The 19976-nt window shown below is 45.8% G+C and overlaps 1 protein-coding gene across 3 annotated transcripts in view; it reads right to left on the bottom strand.

The window, feature by feature from the left end:
• The window catches only part of LOC311144835 (splicing regulator ARVCF-like), a 259175-nt gene that overhangs the window by 143892 nt on the left and 95307 nt on the right, over window positions 1–19976 (bottom strand). The window contains exon 1 of one of the 3 annotated variants that reach the window (XM_084180989.1): window positions 5832–5905. The exons of the other annotated variants lie outside the window; for them this stretch is intronic. Within the exon in view, the coding sequence (XP_084037115.1) occupies window positions 5832–5855 (24 nt within the window). The 5' untranslated portion in view covers window positions 5856–5905. Of the gene's footprint in view, window positions 1–5831; window positions 5906–19976 lie in introns of those variants that run through there. 3 annotated transcript variants of the gene reach the window in all.

Here is a 19976-nt window from a genome sequence, read left to right as displayed (position 1 = left end):
AAAGTGGCTGGTGCGTTCCGCATCCCAAATGCCATGACAGCATATTGTAGGAAGTGATCTGGGGTCACAAAGGCAGAGATGTCGGAGGCACGTGGGGTTAACGGCACCTGCCAGTAACCTTTTAGAAGATCTAGTTTGGTTACATAAGTAGCAGCACCAACAGTATCAATACAGTCATCCAGTCTGGGTAACGGGAACGAGTCGGGCACTGTGACAGCATTGACTTTCCGATAGTCCGTACATAATCTGGATGTCCCATCAGGTTTAGGAACCAGAATGCACGGAGAACTCCAAGGACTTGAACTTGGCATAGCCAGGTTATTCTCCAGCAAATAACCGACCTCACCCCTCATTATCTTTCTCTTAGCGACGTTGACACGATAAGGATGTTGCTTGATAGGTGCAGCGTTTCCAACATTAATGTCATGTTCTAACACATTTGTACATGTAGGAACATCATTAAAAAGACATGGAAAGCTGTGTAATAGTCTCACAATATCATCTGACTGTCTGTCCGTTAAATGAATCAGGCTTGACGGGAGAGACAACAGCATCTCTGAATTGGGCAATCTAGCACACTGCTGCTGAGTATTGCGCAACTCCAAACCATCTCCGTCCACATCATTAACATTACCTCCCACTACAGCCGTAGCAGCAACAGAGACAGCCGACTCGGCCAGTTTCTCTGGACTGTCTACCTGAGTGACGGGTCTGTTGTGGTATGTCTTCAACATGTTAACGTGGCACACACGAGATTGGCGTTTTCTATCAGGAGTCTGTATCACATAGTCAGTTTCAGTTAGTTTCTTTTCAATGACATAAGGACCAGAGAAACGTGCTGACAATGACGCTCCTGGCACAGGCAACAACACAAGAACTCGGTCACCTGGCTGCAGTGAACGAGAAACAGCCTGTGTGTCATAGTGTCGTTTCATCCGTTTCTGTGAGGAAGACAGCGCTTCCTTTGCTAGAGCACAGGCAGCATGTAGGCGCTCACGAAAGCGACTAACGTAGTCCAACACATTTTCTTTCACACACAACTCTTGTGACAAAAACTGATCCTTAAGGACTTTCATAGGTCCTCTCATGGTGTGTCCAAACACCAGTTCAGCTGGGCTGAACCCTAGGGATTCCTGTACTGTCTCACGGACAGCAAACAACACTAGAGGAACTCCCTCATCCCAATCTTTCTCAGATTCCAAGCAATATTTACGGAGCATAGACTTCAGGGTCTGATGCCAACGTTCAAGCGCACCCTGAGACTCTGGGTGATATGCGCTTGACACACGGTGTGTAACTGACAAGGATTTTAACACTTGTTTGAAAAGTTTAGAAAGGAAATTCGTACCCTGATCAGTTTGTATCACCTTAGGTAATCCAAAAGTTGAGAAGAATTTGATCAACGCTTTACTCACCACTGGAGCAGTAATCCTTCGCAGAGGAATGGCCTCTGGGTACCTGGTGGCCACACACATAATTGTCAACATAAACTGGTTACCAGATTTTGTTTTTGGTAATGGTCCAACACAATCAACCATCACATGTTCGAATGGTTCACCTATGGCCGGTATGGGACAAAGAGGCGCGGGGGAAATAACCTGGTTCGGTTTCCCAACTACTTGACAGGTGTGGCAAGTCCGACAGAACTGAGCCACATCTTGTTTTAAGCCAGGCCAAAAGAAATGTCGCAAAACTCGATCATAAGTCTTGGTGACTCCCAGATGTCCGGACCACTGGTGATCATGAGCGAGGGATAAAACATTTTGTCGAAAGGCTGTAGGAATCACTATTTGGTAAACAGCATTCCAATCTCCGCCAGCGTCAACATGGGATGTCCATTTACGCATGAGGAGATTACCATCAATGAAGTATGCCATGTTTTTCTTCTTTAGCTCGTCCTCTGAGACAACACTAGAAAAACATTTAGCCAGGCTAATGTCAACCTGTTGGTTAGCGATCAGCTGCTCACGAGTAACTGGTAACTGTATTGCCTCAGCAACAAGTTCCACATCCTTCTTCCTTTCTCTGGGCTGTTGGTCAGACTGCACCAGCTTACCAGAGGTAGCTCCCGAACTATCCTCTGGGTCACACTCTCTGAATAGAATCGTGTCTGACAAATCTACCACTTCACCCACTTGTCGTGCTTGAGCACGTGTGACAGCACAAGCGGGGAACACATCTGGATAACCCTGTGCCAGCTCCTCGGAGAGAGACTGGTCACTGTTATCCAATACCTCCAATATGGGTATTACCTTTCCTCCGGCAATATCGTTGCCCATTATAAAGGTCACCCCTTTTACTGGCAACATCGGACGTACGCCAACTCTGAACAATCCACTGACTAACTCAGAGTGTACGTTCACAAAGTGCAATGGCACTGGGACGAAACCCATTTCAATTCCTTGTACTAACACACTGGAACCACAATATGTATTATTAGACAAGGGCAACACATCAGCTAGTATGAACGACTGCGCCGCACCAGTATCTCTGAGGATTCTAACTGGACGCTGAGACGCTTCATCATCTGATATAGAAACAAACCCCTCAAAAATGAACGGTTCATAACTGTGATCTGGGACAGGGACTTTCAAACCACATTCACTATGAGGCTTCTGTCTTGATTCCGGCCTTACAACCGTACGAATCAGCCCAACACCCGTTGGCGGCCTGGCGTGCTGAGGCATCCCCGGTTTGCGTTTTAGCAGAAAGCAATCATTAACTATATGTCCCACCTTATGACAATAGAAACAGTGACGCACATCTTTTGGGCGTGCTGGATGTACTGCTGGTCGACTAGGATTAAAAGTTAGCAACTCCGCAGCCCGGCTCTCCGTACGAGCCGAAAACACGCTCTTATGCGTCAACACAAACTCGTCTGCCAATACAGACGCTTCCGACAGTGAGGATACTTTCTGTTCGTTCAGATAAACTACAATGCGTTCGGGTAAGCAATTTTTAAACTCTTCTAACAAGATTAACTCCCGTAGAGAGTTAAAATCAGTTACTTTACTAGCACTGTGCCATTTGTCAAACAGATTTCCTTTGTCTCTAGCAAACTCCACATAAGTCTGAGTAGGAGACTTTTTATGAGACCTAAATCTCTGTCGATATGCCTCAGGAACAAGCTCATAGGCACGAAGAACAGTAGCTTTGACCACCTCATAATTCAAACTGTCTTCAAGAGGTAGCGCTGCCAGAACCTCTTGGGCTTTACCTGTTAGCTTACACTGAAGTAATAGGCACCATACCTCGTCGGGCCATTTCAATGCTACCGCTATACGTTCAAAAACACTGAAATAGGAATCAACCTCTGACTCCCTGAACACAGGTACCAAGGTGATCTGCCTACTAATATCAAACGTAGCAGATGACACAGCTGGTGAGGATGGCTCACTAGCAGGCATAGTATTAGCAGAGACTAACCTCGCTGTTTCTGCCTCTAGTTCCATTTTACGCATCTCCAGTTCCATCTTACGCGTCTCCAGTTCTTGATCAAGCCTACGCGTCTCCAGTTCTTGATCAAGCCTACGCGTCTCCTGTTCTATCTTACGCGTCTCCTGTTCTGCCTCTAGCTCCATTTTACGCATCTCCAGCTTGTCTTGCCTGATTTGTGCCCGCTCTTCCGCCTCCATTTGGAGCCGTGTCGAGCGGACATCCATCCTGGCATCACTGTCAGTCAGTGGGGAGAGTGGGTCATAACGGGGCAATGTGGCTGGAGCCTTAGTCTCGTCCTCAGACACTGATGGGCTTACAGGAACAGCAACCACATCCCCTACAGGAGCAGCAGACTCAGGCGGCGGTAACTCAAGCACTCGCTCGTTTAACAATATCGCTAGCACTACTTCCCTAACTTCTGCTTTCACTAAACCCCTCGGTATGGGTACAGAAAAGTGGTCAGCCAAAGCCTGTAGATCCACTCTACGACAATTCTCAAAAATCTCCCACGTAGGGTTTTCCAAAAATGCTTCCAAATCAAAAGTAGCCATCCTACTAGCAACACGAGCCGTCGACTACTGAACACAAAAAAAACAGGTAGTACAGCTGCCAAGCTCAACACTGAACCAGACACTTACTAATTTGCACGAGTAGCATGGGATAGATCCCGGACGAACCCCCACTTCATGTTACGAACCCCGTGGCTCTAAACGTCTAGGGTGGATGGACATGAGACCCGTAACATAAATTATGCAAATTATAAGTGTGACATGGAACAGTGAGAACCAAAAATGACACAACAACCATGAACTACCGTCAAACTTAAATGGTTTATTGCTAAACACACGGTAAAGGTTTGGGAAAAAGGGCTGAGCAGGACCCAAGAAATGAAACAATAGTGTAAAACCCCCTAAACTGATCTAGCCTGCCTGAAGAACCGCTAGGCTACTGCTACCATACAAAAATACAGTGGGTGGTCCGCTCAGGTCTAACTGGTGTTTATAGACAGATTTCTTCCTACGGGTAATGTACGCCCAAGGGCAACTAGCTTAAACTCCCCTTTTCCCAAAAACACACAAAGCTACTAAACAGGGTAATCAGCAATTAAATAAGTACACAGGATACAACAGTATCCACACTCAGGTAAAGAAATATATTCTAATAACGTTACCAATAGGGTAACCAACCACTAAGTGCGTACACAACACGCAGGACACCACCGTGTCCATACTCACATATGGCAAAAAGTCTCTCTCTCTTGCAACACACACAAGTTTGGTTTTTATAACATGGGATGTGTGATTGAACAAACGAGTAACAGGTGGTGCAATTCACAGGAATGTTCACTGATTGGTCCAATCATCAGACACCTCAACGACCACCAATCAGGAACATACAGGACACCTGTGATTAGGGCAGAAGGAGAGAAAAACACAGGACACAGGATACCTGTATCCGTAACAGTTGTCCTCCAGCAACCACAGCTTCGTTTGGCCCTTACAGGGAGGTTATAAATCCAGTCTTGTGGTCGCCCTGGCTCTTACAACCAATCGTTATAGAGAAACTTCCAGCACATCACTTCCACCGCTCACCCTAAATGGGATCCAAGATATTACATAGGGCTACTGTGGGGGTCATCAACAGAACTCGATATGTGTATAATCTGGAAATCAGAATGTTACTGATAGACTTCCAGTCTGTGGCAACGTGCATAGACTACCCATATATGATACCGATGACTGCTTACAAGGCAGTAGTCCCATCTATATACATCTGTATGCTCTTCTCAGAGTACACTACAGGCTACATATAGTGTAAATAAATAGTTAATTACATTACGTAAAATTAAAATAAATAAAAAATCACCAGGAATTCCCACGCAAAAAAATATTTTCCCAAGTATTCTCTAGAATAAATACATATTGTGTCTCAATGTAATCAAGGTATGAAATTATTGTTATTTTCAAATCCAATCTCTTTTTGGACTTAGTGGTGGTCAATTTGCAGTGTACAAATTATTATAATTATGTTCCGGCCCCCCCGACCATCCGCTCCGACAAAAATCAGCCTGCGGCTGAATCTAGTTGCCTACCCCTGCTCTAGAGACTAGTAAACACACGCATACACCACACTCCTCCTGAAGGACAATGCAAAAAATACATTATATTTCCAGTTACTGAAGATGTTTTGCGGGAAACTGACAAAAACACTGATGTATAATTTCACCTCCCAGGACAACAAAGCCTCACATATCAAACATGAAACATCATTAACCCTCTATCATCCAGCACAATGACCATATACAAAAGGAAAACACAGGAGAAGTAGAGAGAGATGGAGGAGGAAAAAGATTGAGACTGAAGGTTGAGAGAGCGAGTAATCACAGTACTAACCTGTTTCACTTCAGCAGGCATCATTCAAATCCCTTTGTTAAACCTCCTCCAAAAAAGCTAAAGAATTTCCTTCTTTCTGAAAAGTTATTCCCCCCCCCCTTTTGTCTGTAGTTCCTTATTTCCGTAAGCGCAAAGGCAGCTCAGAGGCAGACAGACATTCTCTCTCTCTCTCTCTCTCTCTCTCTCTCTCTCTCTCTCTCTCTCTCTCTCTCTCTGAGAGGGAGGAAAAATGCCTGCTCTTTCCTCTGCTCAGCGGAGATACTGAAATGTTCAGCCGTATGGACAAATCAAAGACGGTAGTAGGAATCCAGTGAAGGAGGGGAGCAAAACAGCACACTCTCTCTCTCTAACAAAAGTTACCCGGAGAGAGGAACAAAACACTGGGTTTAAGAGAAAAGAGGGAAGGAGGAGGGGTGTGTGAATAGAATAGTTCCCAGACAGGCAGCAGTTTCCCTGTGTTGTGAGAGTATAACAGCTTCGACCCTCTGTCTATCTCCCTCCCTCTCTCCTCCTCATGCAGCATCTATGCAAAGGAAGTCCCTGACAGGGGAGTGGGAGTGGGGGGAGCTGACAGACAGATGCAGCTGAAGCATACACATACAGAGAGCCCTGCACTGGCCCCACCCCATCCCACCGACATGCCAAAGGAAGGGGGAGAGAGATAGAGTTCCAAAAAAGGTCCAGTTGCCAGGACCACAAATACAAATTCCATCTAGACACCGTTGCCCTAGAGCACACCAAAAAATATAACTACCTCGGCCTAAACATCAGCACCACAGGTAACTTCCTGAGAGACAAGGCAAGAAGGGCCATCTACGCCATCAAAAGGAACATTAAATCAACATCCCAATTAGGATCTGGCAAAAAAATACTTGAATCAGTTATAGAACCCATTAGCTTTATGGTTGTGAGGTCTGGGGTCCTCTCACCAACCAAGAATTCACAAAATGGAACAAACACCAAATTGAGCCTCGGCATGCAGAATTTTGCAAAAACATCCTCCGTGTACAATGTAAAACACTAAATAATGCATAATTAGAACGATACCCACTAATGATCAAAATCCAGAAAATAGTCATTAAAATCTACAACCACCTAAAAGGAAGCGATTCCCAAACCTTCCATAACAAAGCCATCACCTACAGAGAGATTAACCTAGAGAAGAGTCCCCTCAGCAAGCTAGTCCTGGGGCTCTGTTCACAAACACAAACAGACCCCACAGAGCCCCAAGACAGCAACACAATTGGACCAAAAAAAATCATGAGAAAACAAAAAGAGAATTACTTGACACATAATTAACAAAAAAACAGAATACCTGACCACTGTGACAGACCCTAAATTAAGGAAAGCTTTGACTATGTACAGACTCAGTGAGCATAGCCTTGATATTGAGAGAGGCCGCCGTAGGCCAGTGGATGCTCCTCAGAGGAGGAAGGGGAGGACCATCCTCCTCAGTGAATTGTATAAAAATAAAAATAGTAAAACATTTAAAAAAGTTAGCCTTTTTGATAAAACTATACTAAATATATTCACGTCACCAAATAATTGATTAAACCACACTGTTTTGCAATGAAGGTCTACAGTAGCCTCAACAGCACTCTCTGGGGTAGCACCATGGTGTAGCCGGAGGACAGCTAGTTTCCGTCCTCCTATTGGTACATTGACTTCAATAAAAAACCTTGGAGGCTCATGGTTCTCACCCCCTTCCATAGATTTACACAGTAATTATGACAACTTCCAGAGGACGTCTTCCAACCTATCAGAGCTCTTGCAGCATGAACTGATATGTTGTCCATCAAAGGATCAGATAATTAATCTTGTACTGAAAGCATAAGCTACTGTCACAACTTCCTCCAAAGCTGCCTCCTCTCCTTGTTCGGGCAGGCTTCGGTGTTCGTCGTCACCGGCCTTCTAGTGTCACGCCCTGGCTCTGGGGACTATGTTATGTTGAGCCAGGGTGTGTAAGTCTATGTTTTGTATATCTATGTTGGCCTGAGTGACTCCCAATCAGAGGCAACGAGTGTCAGCTGGTTGTCTCTGATTGGGAGCCATATTTAACTATCGGTCTTTTCACTTTGTGTTGTGGTTTCTTGTTCCTTTTGGTTTGTGTGTATCGAAGGACTTCACGTTTCGTTCGTTGTTTTGATCGTGTGATCTAGTTAATAAATATAAATATGTTCACCCGCAACGCTGCGCCTTGGTCTCTCCATGACGATCGTGACAGAAGAAACCACCAAGACAGGACCAAGCAGCGTGAAGAGGAGAGAGGAAGGACCTTGGATCAGGGGAGTAGGAGTTTCGGCTGGGCCACGCTAAGTGAAGAGGAGAGAGGCTGGTCTATGAAGCAATGGATCGAGAGTCTGGCGAGAGCTAGGGAGGCCTGGTCCACGGGGAGGAGAGAACCCCAGAAATTTTTTAGGGGGGGGCTCACGACGTGGACGACGGGGCAGCAGGAGGCCGCGATGGAGCGGTCCAGCGGGTGTGAAGAGGAGGCCGCCAGGTTAAGGGGGCCACTGGTCACAGAGGAGAGGGAAAGTGTGGAGGCACGGCGAGAGGTACTGGGGTGTATTACCAGTCCGGTCCGGCCCGTTCCTGATCCCTGCATAGGGCCAGTGGCGTGTGTCCCCAGTACGGTTCGGCCTGTTCCTGCCTCTCGCACCGAGCCTGTGGTGCGCGTCGTCAGCCCTGTCCGGCCCGTTCCTGCTCTCCGTACCAAGTCAGTGGTGCGCGTCGCCAGCCCAGTCCAGCCCATCCAAGCTTCCCGCACCAAGCCAGTGGTGTGCGTCGTCAGTCCGGCACGGCCCGTTCCTGCTCTCCGCACCAAGTCTGTGGTGCGCGTCGCCAGCCCAGTCCGGCCCATCCAAGCTTCCCGCACCAAGCCAGTGGTGTGCGTCGTCAGTCCGGCACGGCCCGTGCCTGCTCTCCGCACCAAGTCTATGGTGCGTTTCGTCAGCCCTGTCCGGCCCGTTCCTGCTCTCCGCACCAAGTCTGTGGTGCGCGTCGCCAGCCCAGTCCGGCCCATCCAAGCTCCCCGCACCAGGTCAGTGGTGCGCGTCGTCAGCCCGGTCCGGCTCATTCCTGCTCCCCGCACCAAGTCAGGGGTGCGCTTCGTCAGCCCGGTCCGGCCCGTTCCTCCTCCACGCATCAAGCCAGGGGTGTGCGTCGTCAGTCCAGCACAACCCGTGCCTGGGTCATGTCCGGAGCCGGATCCGCCGCCGAGGCGGAGTGCCCACCCGGTCCCTCCCCTGTTGTGGTTGTTTGGCGCGGCCGGAGTCCGCGCCTTTGGGGGGGGGTACTGTCACGCCCTGGCTCTGGGGACTATGTTATGTTGAGCCAGGGTGTGTAAGTCTATGTTTTGTATATCTATGTTGGCCTGAGTGACTCCCAATCAGAGGCAACGAGTGTCAGCTGGTTGTCTCTGATTGGGAGCCATATTTAACTATCAGTCTTTTCACTTTGTGTTGTGGTTTCTTGTTCCTTTTGGTTTGTGTGTATCGAAGGACTTCACGTTTCGTTCGTTGTTTTGATCAGGTGATCTGTTTAATAAATAATATGTACGCATTCAACGCTGCGCATTGGTCCTCCTCCTTAAGCGAACGTGACATCTAGCCACTGCCGCTCCATATCTCATCATTCCATTTGTTTTGGCTTGTCTATTACACACACCTGGTTCACATCCCCTCATTAGTATGTGTATAAGTGTTCCCTCTGCCCCCTTGTCCTTGTGGGTGATTGTTTATTGTGAGCAGATAGTAGCTTGGTTGAGCTCAGCGTATTTTGTATTGCCGGGTATTTTCCCTGTGTGCCTGTTTGTTCCAGTGTGCCTGTTTTGCGCACTGGACTGGTTAACGCTGTATTACGGAATAAACTCTGTATACTGTGATTTACCCTCCTGCGCCTGACTCCTTCAAATCACGCATCACAGCTACAGCTAACTAGCACTGCATAAAATGTGGTGAGTAGTTGACTCAAAGAGAGAGAAATACAATAGTTGAACAGTTTTGAACAAATTAATTTCTTCAAAAATGAAGGAGAAGCAAGAGAGAGTGAGAGAGAGAGCTATTTTTCGTTGTATTTTTTTCACTTTCACTTACTTAGCTAACAAATGCAGCTAGCTAGTTTAGCCTACTCAAACACCCAGCTCAAACAGAGAGGTATGCTATGTTAGCTAGCTGGCTATGGCTATCCAACAGCGTAACACTTCCAAGTCAAGGAAAGCTTTTACTAATTTATTGCCACCGGGGCCCGCCAGTGTAACTGCTAAACTGCTTCCTGTACACTGTACTGCATAATTGTAACAGGTTTACTAAAACATTAGTTATAGTAGCTATGTTGACTATGATGTTAGCTAATATGGTGACAACGATGTAGGCTGTGTGTAGCGGTTAGCGGTTATGTTATGGAGGTTTGGCTTGGAAAGGTTTTTTCGCCTGGTCACAAGCGAATGGAAAAGGTGAGAGGAGGAGAGCGTGTAGATGTGAGAAGGAATTATACAACAAGCAAAGTGATCATGCTGTTTGTACAGTATGTGGCTGCTACGAAAGTGAACTGTGTTTGCGGGTGATCATGGGTGTATTCATTCCGCCAATTCTGTTGAAAAACATTTCATAAACGGAAGCAAACGGAATGAAACAGGGATAACAGGGACATACCTGAATTTGTCCAATAGAAACTCTTGTTTGCAACTATTTGGACTAAATTTGAGTATTATGTAGTAGCCTAAACCTATCGATGTTACATTGAGCTGGGTGAATGGAATATGAATGACAGTCATCCAATATGCTGTAATAGAAATAAAGCCATGCTCATGAAAAAAAAAAATCCTTCCTAATCTTAAATGACACCGACCGCCACTGCCATAGGCAGACCTGGCTCTCAAGAGAAGACAGGCTATGTGCACACTGCCCACAAAATTAGGTGGAAACTGAGCTGTACTTCCTAACCTCCTGCCAAATGTATGACTATATTGGAGACTCATATTTCCCTCAGATTACACAGACCCACAAAGAATTCGAAAAACAAATCCAACTTTGACAAACTCCCATATCGATTAGGTGAAATACTTCAGTGTGCCATCACAGCAACAAGATTTCTGACCTGTTGCCACAAGAAAAGGGCAACCAATGAAGCACAAACACCATTGTAAATCCAACCCATATTTATGTTGATTTGTTTTCCCTTTTGTACTTTGGCAATGTAAACATATGTTTCCCCATGTCAATAAATCCCTTTGAATTGGAGAGAGAGAGAGAGAGAGAGAGAGAGAGAGAGATACAGCGCTCTTCCCCAAAAGAGGGGAGGGCACCCTACACTGCAAGTTTTTACACACTCTCTCTCAACTCTTTGATCCCTTTCCTTCACTTACTGCACTTGATATGAGGGGGGAAAACTGCCGGCGTAAAATAATTCAGCTATAATACTGTGACCCAAAGTGAGGAAGAATGTTAATCTAATCATGTAAATGTACTTGGCCAAGACTAAGACAGGAGCTCAAGCAAGCGACTTTTCTTTATAGGACACAACTTTGTGAAGGCTTGACTACACTTTGGAAAAAAGACCTAATACAAAAAAGGCCAAAATCCTCAGAAGAAAGGGAAATGGCTGAGGTTTGCATTCCCTAGCTGTGCATAGTATTATATCAGTTCACTTCTCTGTGGAAAACAACTACTCGAGTCAGTCTTCAAGAGAGACTATTTTACATAAAACCGCAGTCTGCATCCCAGCATTTTATGATCTTCAAATTACACACTTAATTATTTACCGACAACATAGCCTTTACAATATTCTCACATTACCCATGACACGGTGCTAGGCGCTCTGCAACACTGAGCAGCGCGTAAAAAAAAAAAGTTATAAAAAATCCATCGCAGGTCATCAAACACAATTAGTCATTTTCTTGCCTGTCTGTCTGTCGGTCTGTATTTGTCTGGGAACAGATGGAGAAAAGGTTAATGTACTGCAACATGCCTCGCACTGACAGACACCTCAGCTGAAGCTGCATCTGGTAATATCATGTTTTCTGCTTCCCTGAGAAAAGGAGGAGAGGGAGAGAGAGAGAAGAGAGGGGGAGTGAGAGGGAGAGAGAGAGAAGAGAGGGGGAGTGAGAGAGAGAGAAGAGAGGGGGTGAGGGAGAGAGAGAGAGAAGAGAGGGGGAGTGAAAGGGAGAGAAGAGAGGGGGAGTGAGAGGGAGAGAGAGAGAAGAGAGGGGGAGTGAGAGAGAGAAGAGAGGGGGAGTGAGAGGGAGAGAGAGAGAAGAGAGGGGGAGTGAGAGGGAGAGAGAGAGAAGAGAGGGGGAGTGAGAGGGAGAGGGTGACAGAAATAGAGAGAGAGCGAGAGGGAGAGAGAGAGGAACTAGCTAAATCAGTTGACAAGCTGCGAGACACCATCTCCTTCTGGTAAATGTATGCAGGTCTATCAGCAAGGTTGGAACAAGCACCAGTCTGATAGCTACAGTACATGAGGATGTGTGTGCTCACAGTAGCAGAGCCTGCAAAAACGGAATCTCATGACTGTCAACAGTATGCAATTCTTTCCAAGAAAATGTCAACTGAGCAATATTGAGGATGACTATGTTATCTTCCCATTACTGTAACAAAGGGAGTTTTCTCTCCCTATTCAGTGAAATAATAACATACTAGCCTGCCGGTGTTTGGAAGGCCTAGGAAAGGGCAAGTATAGCTTAGGATGCCTATACCATCTCAGAATGCTACTCCTCCTTAAAACTCATCAATTCAACACCACAATACTTGAATACAATCATTTTGGCACTCACAGAAATCAAATTTAATCACATTTTATTGGTGACATGCGCCGAATACAACAGGTGTAGACTTTACAGTGAAATGCTTACTTACGAGCCCATTCCCAACAATGCAGAGTTAAAAAGTAAGACACATATTTTCTGAATAAAAAGGAAATAGTAACACAACAAAAACAATAACAAGGCTATATACAAGTTGTACCAATACTGAGTCAATGTCCAGGGTACCAGGTAGTTGAGGTAATACAGTATGTACATGTGGGTAGGGGTAAAAGTGACTAGGCAATCAGGATATATAATAAACAGAGTAGCAGCAGCGTATGTGAAGAGTGTGAAAGTGTGTCTATGTGTGTGTGTGTGTGTGTGTGTGTGTGTGTGTGTGTGTGTGTGTGTATGTGGCGTCAATATGCATGTCTGTGTGTATTTTGTGTGTGTGAGTGTATGTGGAGGAGTTTAACTATACTTGTGGGGACCAGGAGTCTCCCAAGAATAGTAAACAAACAAACATTTGACCAATTGGGGACATTTTGTTAGTCCCCATAAGGTCAAATGCTATTTCTAGGTGATTTAGGGTTAAGGTTAGAATTAGTGTTAGAATTAGGTTTAGGGTTAGGGTTAGGAGCTAGGGTTAGGTTTAGGGTTAGGTTTTCGGGTTAAGGGTTAGGTTTAGGGAAAATTTGATTTTGAATGGGACTGAATTGTGTGTCCCCACAAGGTTAGTTAGACAAGACTGTGTGTGTGTTGGAGTGTCAGTGCAGTATGTGTGTGTGTCTAGTGAGTTTGCATAGACACAGTGCAAGGGACAATTACGATAAATGAATACATCATAATGGGGGTCAATGTAAATAGTCCAGGTAGCCATTTGATGAACTGTTGAGCAGTCTTATGGCTTGGGGGTAGAAGCTGTTGAGGTGCCTTTTGGTTCCAGACTTTGCGCTCCAGTACTGCTTGCCATGCGATAGCAGAGAGAACAGTCTATGACTTGGGTGGCTGGAGTCTTTGACAATTTTTAGGGTCTTCCTGTGACACAGCCTGGTACAGAGGTCCTGGTTGGCAGGGAGTTTGGCCCCAGTGATGTACTGGGCCATATGCACTACCCTCTGTAGCGCCTTGCGGTCGGATGCAGCACAGTTGCTATACCAAGCGGTCATTCAGCCAGTCAAGATGCTCTCAATGGTGCAGCTGTATAACTTTTTGAGGGCCAATGCTAAATCTTTTCAGCCTCCTGAGGGTAAAGAGGCGTTGTCGTGCCCTCTTCAAAATTGTGTTGGTGTGTTTGAACCATTAAAAGGTCCTTAGTGATGTGGACACCGAGGAACTTGAAGCTCTCGACCCGCTCCACTACAGCCCTGTCAACGTGAATGGGGGCGTGTTCAGCCCTCCATTTCCTGTAGTCCACGATAAGCTCCTTTGTCTTGCCCACATTGAGGGAGAGGTTGTTGTCCTGGCACCACACTGGCAGGTCTCTGACCTCCTCCCTATAGGCTTTCTCATCGTCGTCAGTGATCAGGCCTACCATCGTCGTGTCGTCGGCAAACTTGATAATGGTGTTGAAATCGTGCACGGCCACGCAGTAGAGGGTGAACAGGGAATACAGGAGGGGACTGAGCACGCACCCCTGAGGGGCCCTCGTGTTGAGGGTCAGCGTGGCGGATGTGTTGTTGCTTACCCTCACCACCTGGGGGCGGTCCATCGGGAAGTCCAGGATCCAGTTGCAGAGGGAGGTGTTCAGTCCCAGGGTCCTTAGCTTAGTGATGAGCTTGGAGAGCACTATGGTGTTGAATGCTGAGCTGTAGTCAATGAACAGCATTCTCACGTACAGTAGATGTTCCTTTTGTCCAGGTGGGAAAGGACATTGTGGAGTGCAATAGAGATTACGTCATCTGTGGATCTGTTGGGGCGGTATGCAAATTGGAGTGGGTCCAGGGTTTCTGGGATGATGGTGTTGATTTGAGCCATGACCAGCCTTTCAAAGCATTACATGGTTACAGATGTGAGTGCTTCGGACGGTAATAATTTAGACATGTTGCCTTGGCATTCTTAGGCACAGGAACTATGGTGGTTTGCATGAAACATGTAGGTATTACAGATTGGGTCAGAGAGAGGTTGAAAATGTCACTGCTCTGAGTACCCGACCTGTTAAATCGTCTGGCCCTGTGGACTTGTGAATGTCAACGTGTAGCTGGTGCTCTCATGCATGGTTCAATGTTGCTTGCCTCGAAGCGAGCGTAGAAGGCATTCAGCTCGTCTGGTTGACTCTGGCCACTGGGCAGCTCTCAGCTGGGTTTCCCTTTGTAAGCCGTGATAGTGTGCAAGCCCTGCCACATCCGACTAGAGTCAGAGCCGGTGTACTAGGATTCGATCTTAGTCCTGTATTGATGCTTTGCCTGTTTGATAGTTCGTCAGAGGGCGTAGCGGGAATTCTTATAAGCGTCCGGATTAGTGTCCTGCTCCTTGAAAGCAGCAGCTCTAGCCTTTAGCTCAGTGCGGATGTTGCCTGTAATCCATGGCTTCTGGTTGGGATACAGCTGAAGTCGGAAGTTTACATACACTTAGGTTGGAGTCATTAAAACTCGTTTTTCAACCACTCCACAAATGTCTTGATAACAAACTATAGTTTTGGCAAGTCGGTTAGGACATCTACTTTGTGCATGACACAAGTCATTTTTCCAACAATTGCTTACAGACAGATTATTTCACTTGTAATTCACTGTATCACAATTCCAGTGGGTCAGATGTTTACATACACTAAATTGACTGTGCCTTTAAACAGCTTGGAAAATTCCATAAAATGATGTCATGGCTTTACAAGCTTCTGATAGGCTAATTGACATAATTTGAGTCAATTGGAGGTGTACCTGTGGATGTATTTCAAGGCCTACCTTCAAACTCAGTGCCTCTTTGCTTGACATCATGGGAAAATCAAAAGAAATCATTCTTGGGAGCAATTTCCAAACGCCTGAAGGTACCAAGTTCATCTGTACAAACAATAGTACGCATGTATAAACACCATGGGACCATGAAGCGTCATACCGCTCAGGAAGGAGACGCGTTCTGTCTCCTAGAGATGAACGTACTTTGGTGCAAAAAGTGCAAATCAATCCCAGAACAACAGCAAAGGACCTTGTGAAGATGCTGGAGGAAACAGGTACAAAAGTATCTATATCCACAGTAAAACGAGTCCTATATCGACATAACCTGAAAGGCCGCTCAGCAAGGAAGAAGCCACTGCTCCAAAACCGCCATAAAAAAGCCAGACTACGGTTTGCAACTGCACATGGGGACAAAGATCATACTTTTTGTAGAAATGTCCTCTGGTCTGATGAAACAAAAATAGAACTGTTTGGCCATAATGACCATTGTTATGTTTGGAGGAAAAAGGGGGTAGCTTGCAAGCCGAAGAACACCATCCCAACCGTGAAGCACGGGGGTGGCAGCATCATGCTGTGGGGGTGCTTTGCTGCAGGACAGACTGGTGCACTTCACAAAGTAGATGGCATCATGAGGAAGGAAAATTATGTGGATATATTGAAGCAACATCTCAAGACATCAGTCAGGAAGTTAAAGCTTGGTCGCAAATGGGACTTCCAAATGGACAATGACCCCAAGCATACTTCCAAAGTTGTGGCAAAATGGCTTAAAGACAACAAAGTCAAGGTATTGGAGTGGCCATCACAAAGCCCTGACCTCAATCCTATAGAAAATGTGTGGGCAGAACTGAAAAAGCGTGTGCGAGCAAGGAGGCCTACAAACCTGACTCAGTTACACCAGCTCTGTCAGGAGGAATGGGCCAAAATTCACCCAACTTATTGTGGGATGCTTGTGGAAGGCTACCCGAAACGTTTGACCCAAGTTAAACAATTTAAAGGCAATGCTACCAAATACTAATTGAGTGTATGTAAACTTCTGACCCACTGGGAATGTGATGAAAGAAATAAAAGCTGAAATAAATCATATTATTATTATTATTATTATTATTATTATTATTATTATCTACTATTATTCTGACATTTCACATTCTTAAAATAAAGTGGTGATCTAACTGACCTAAGACAGGGACTTTTTACTAGGATTAAATGTCAGAAATTGTGAAAAACTGAGTTTAAATGTATTTGGCTAAGGTGTATGTAAACTTCCGACTTCAACTGTATGTACATACGTCACTGTGGGGACAACGTCGTCGATGAACGTATTAATGAAGCCGTTGACTGATGTGGTATACTCCTCAATGCCATCAGATGAATCCCAGAACATATTCCAGTCTGTGCTAGCGAAACAGTCCTGTAGCTTAGCATCCGTTTCATCGGACCACTTCCGTATTCAATTTTTGCTTGTAAGCAGGAATCAGGAGGATAGAGTTATGGTCCGATTTGCCAAATGGAGGGTGGGGGAGAGCTTTGTATACCGTCTCTGTACGTGGACTAAAGGTGATCTAGAGTTTTCTCCCCCTCTGGTTGCACAGGTTACATGCTAGTAGAGATGAGGTAAAACGGATTTCAGTTTTCCTGCATTAAAATCACCGGCCACTAGGAGCGCCGCTTCAATGAGCATTTTCTTGTTTGCTTATGGCCTTATCCAGCTCCTTGAGTGCAGTCTTAGTGCCAGCATCTGTTTGTGGTGGTAAATAGACAGCTTTGTAAATAGTATGGTATACAGCTTATCATGAGGTATTCTAACTCAGGCGAGCAGAACCTCAAGACTTCCTTAATATTAGAGATCGCTCACCAGCTGTTAATAAAAGAGACAGACCACCCCCCCGATCTCACCGGACTCTGCTGTTATGTCCTGCCGATGCATAGAAAAACCAGCTAGATGTATATTATCCATGTCCTCGTTCAGCCATGACTCTGAGAAGCATTGTATATAACAGTTCTTAATGTCCTGTTGATAGGATAGTCTCGAACAGAGCTTGTGCAGTTTATTCTCCAGCGAATGCACATATGCCAATAGAACAGAGGGTAGAGGGGATTTCTTCATTCGCAGCAGTCTCATCAGGGTGCCGTCCTCTATATCGTCGTCTGTTCCTTCTTCAAGTGTCTGGGATTTGGGTCTGGTCCGTGATAATCAATGGCTTTCACCTCCGACTCATTGAAGTAGAAGTCCTCGTCCAAATCGAGGTTAGTGATAGCTGTTCTGATGCCCAGAAGCTCTTTTCAGTCATACAGTGCTTTCGGAAATATTCAGGCCCTTTTACTTTTTTCACATTGTTACTTTACAGCCTTATTCTAAAATGTATTACATTATTTTTTTCCTCATCAATCTATACACAATACCCCATAATGACAAAGACAAAACAGGTTTCTGAAATATTTGCAAATGTATTCAAAATAAAAAACAGAAATACCTTATTTACATAAGTATTCAGATCGTTTGCTATGAGACTCGAAATTGAGCTCAGGTGTGTCCTGTTTCCATTGATCATCCTTGAGATGTTTCTACAACTTGATTGGAGTCCACCTGTGGTAAATTCAATTGATTGGACATGATTTGGAAAGGCACACACCTGTCTATATAAGGTCCCACAGTTGACAGTGCATGTCAGAGCAAGAACCAAGCCATGAGGTCGAAGGAATTGTCCGTAGAGCTCCGAAACAGGATTGTGTTGAGGCACAGATCTGGAGAAGGGTACCAAAACATTTCGGCGGCATTGAAGGTCCCCAAGAATATAGTGGCCTCCATCATTCTTAAATGGAAGAAGTTTGGAACTACCAAGACTCTTCTTAGAGCTGGCCGCCAGGCCAAACTGAGCATGCACAATCGGGGAAGAAGGGCCTTGGTCAGGGAGGTGACCAAGAACTCAATGGTCACTCTGGCAGAGCTCCAGAGTTCCTCTGTGGAGATGGGAGAACCTTCCAGAAGGACAACCATCTCTGCAGAACTTCACCAATCAGGCCTTTATGGTAGAGTGGCCAGACGGAAGCAACTCCTCAGTAAAAGGCACATGACAGCCCGCTTGGAGTTTGCCAAAAGGCACCTAAAGGACTCCCAGACCATGAGAAACAAGATTCTCTGGTCTGATGAAACCAAGATTGAACTCTTTGGCCTGAATGCCAAGCGTCACATCTGGAGGAAACTGGCACCATCCCTACGGTGAAGCATGGTGGTGGCAGCATCATGCTGTGGGGATGTTTTTCAGCAGCAGGGACTGGGAGACTAGTCAGGATCGAGGGAAAGATGAACGGCGCAAAGTACAGAGAGATCCTTGATGGAAACCTGCTCCAGAGCGCTCAGGACCTCAGACTGGGGCGAAGGTTCACCTTCCAACAGGACAACGACCCTAAGAACACAGCCAAGACAACGCAGGAGTGGCTTCAGGACAATTCTCTGAATGTCCTTGAGTGGCCCAGCCAGAGCCCGGACTTGAACCCGACAAACATCTCTGGAGAGACCTGAAAATAGCTGTGCAGCAACGCTCCCCATCCAACCTGACAGAACTTGAGAGGATCTGCAGAGAAGAATGGGAGAAACTCCCCAAATACAGGTGTGCCAAGCTTGTAGTGTCATACCCAAGAAGACTCGAGGCTATAATCGCTGCCAAAGGTGCTTCAACAAAGTACTGAGTAAAGGGTCTGAATACTTATGTAAATGTCATATTTACGTTTTTTATTTTTAATACATTTGCAAAAATGTCTAAAAAACAGTTTTGGCTTTGTCATTATGGGGTATTGTGTGTAGATTGATGAGGGGGGAAAACTATTTAATCTATTTTAGAATAAGGCTGTAACGTAACAAAATGTGGAAAAAGTCAAGGGGGCTGAATACTTTCCGAATGCACTGTAGGAAACGATGGCGGAAACATTATGTACCAAAAAAGTTAAGATCAGCACAAAAAAATACACAGAATAGTGTAAAACGGCCGCCATTCCCTCCGCCGCCATTCCCCTGAACATGCCAATGCAATCAACACTTCCCAACAAATCCCTTTTCCCTCCTCAATTTCACAAACTCTTTCTCACTCCTTCTCCCCTCTCTCCTCCCTTTCTTTCTATGATTGTGTGTGTCGGTGTTGGAGCCCCCAGACGGCCACACTGCCCAGGTCTGGTTGACTGAGGCTGTGGGAGAGAAAGACAACAGTAGTAGCTCTTATTCTCTGACACATTCCTCCTCTGGCAATAATCATTTCCTCTCCATCCCGCCAAAGCTGCACTCAGACACATGGAGTGTGAGACAGTCCACATTCCAGACCTCACTTCTGCCACTCTGCCCTGCTGTAATGACTTCATGTGCAAAGTCAAGAGGCCCTTGGTCTGCTACTGGCCAAAAGCAGTGCATAACTCGCTCTCTGTCACCCAGACCCACACCTGCCCCAGTCCCAGACCTGCTGGATGGGTAGAAACGGTGCGTGCAATGGGGTTACCATGACAGGGCTGCCATGACTGATGTGA

The sequence above is a fragment of the Coregonus lavaretus genome (genome assembly GCF_964263955.1).
Source record: "Coregonus lavaretus genome assembly, chromosome: 17".
NCBI classification, from domain to species: domain Eukaryota; kingdom Metazoa; phylum Chordata; class Actinopteri; order Salmoniformes; family Salmonidae; genus Coregonus; species Coregonus lavaretus.
This window is presented reverse-complemented; position numbering and strand designations above follow the sequence as displayed.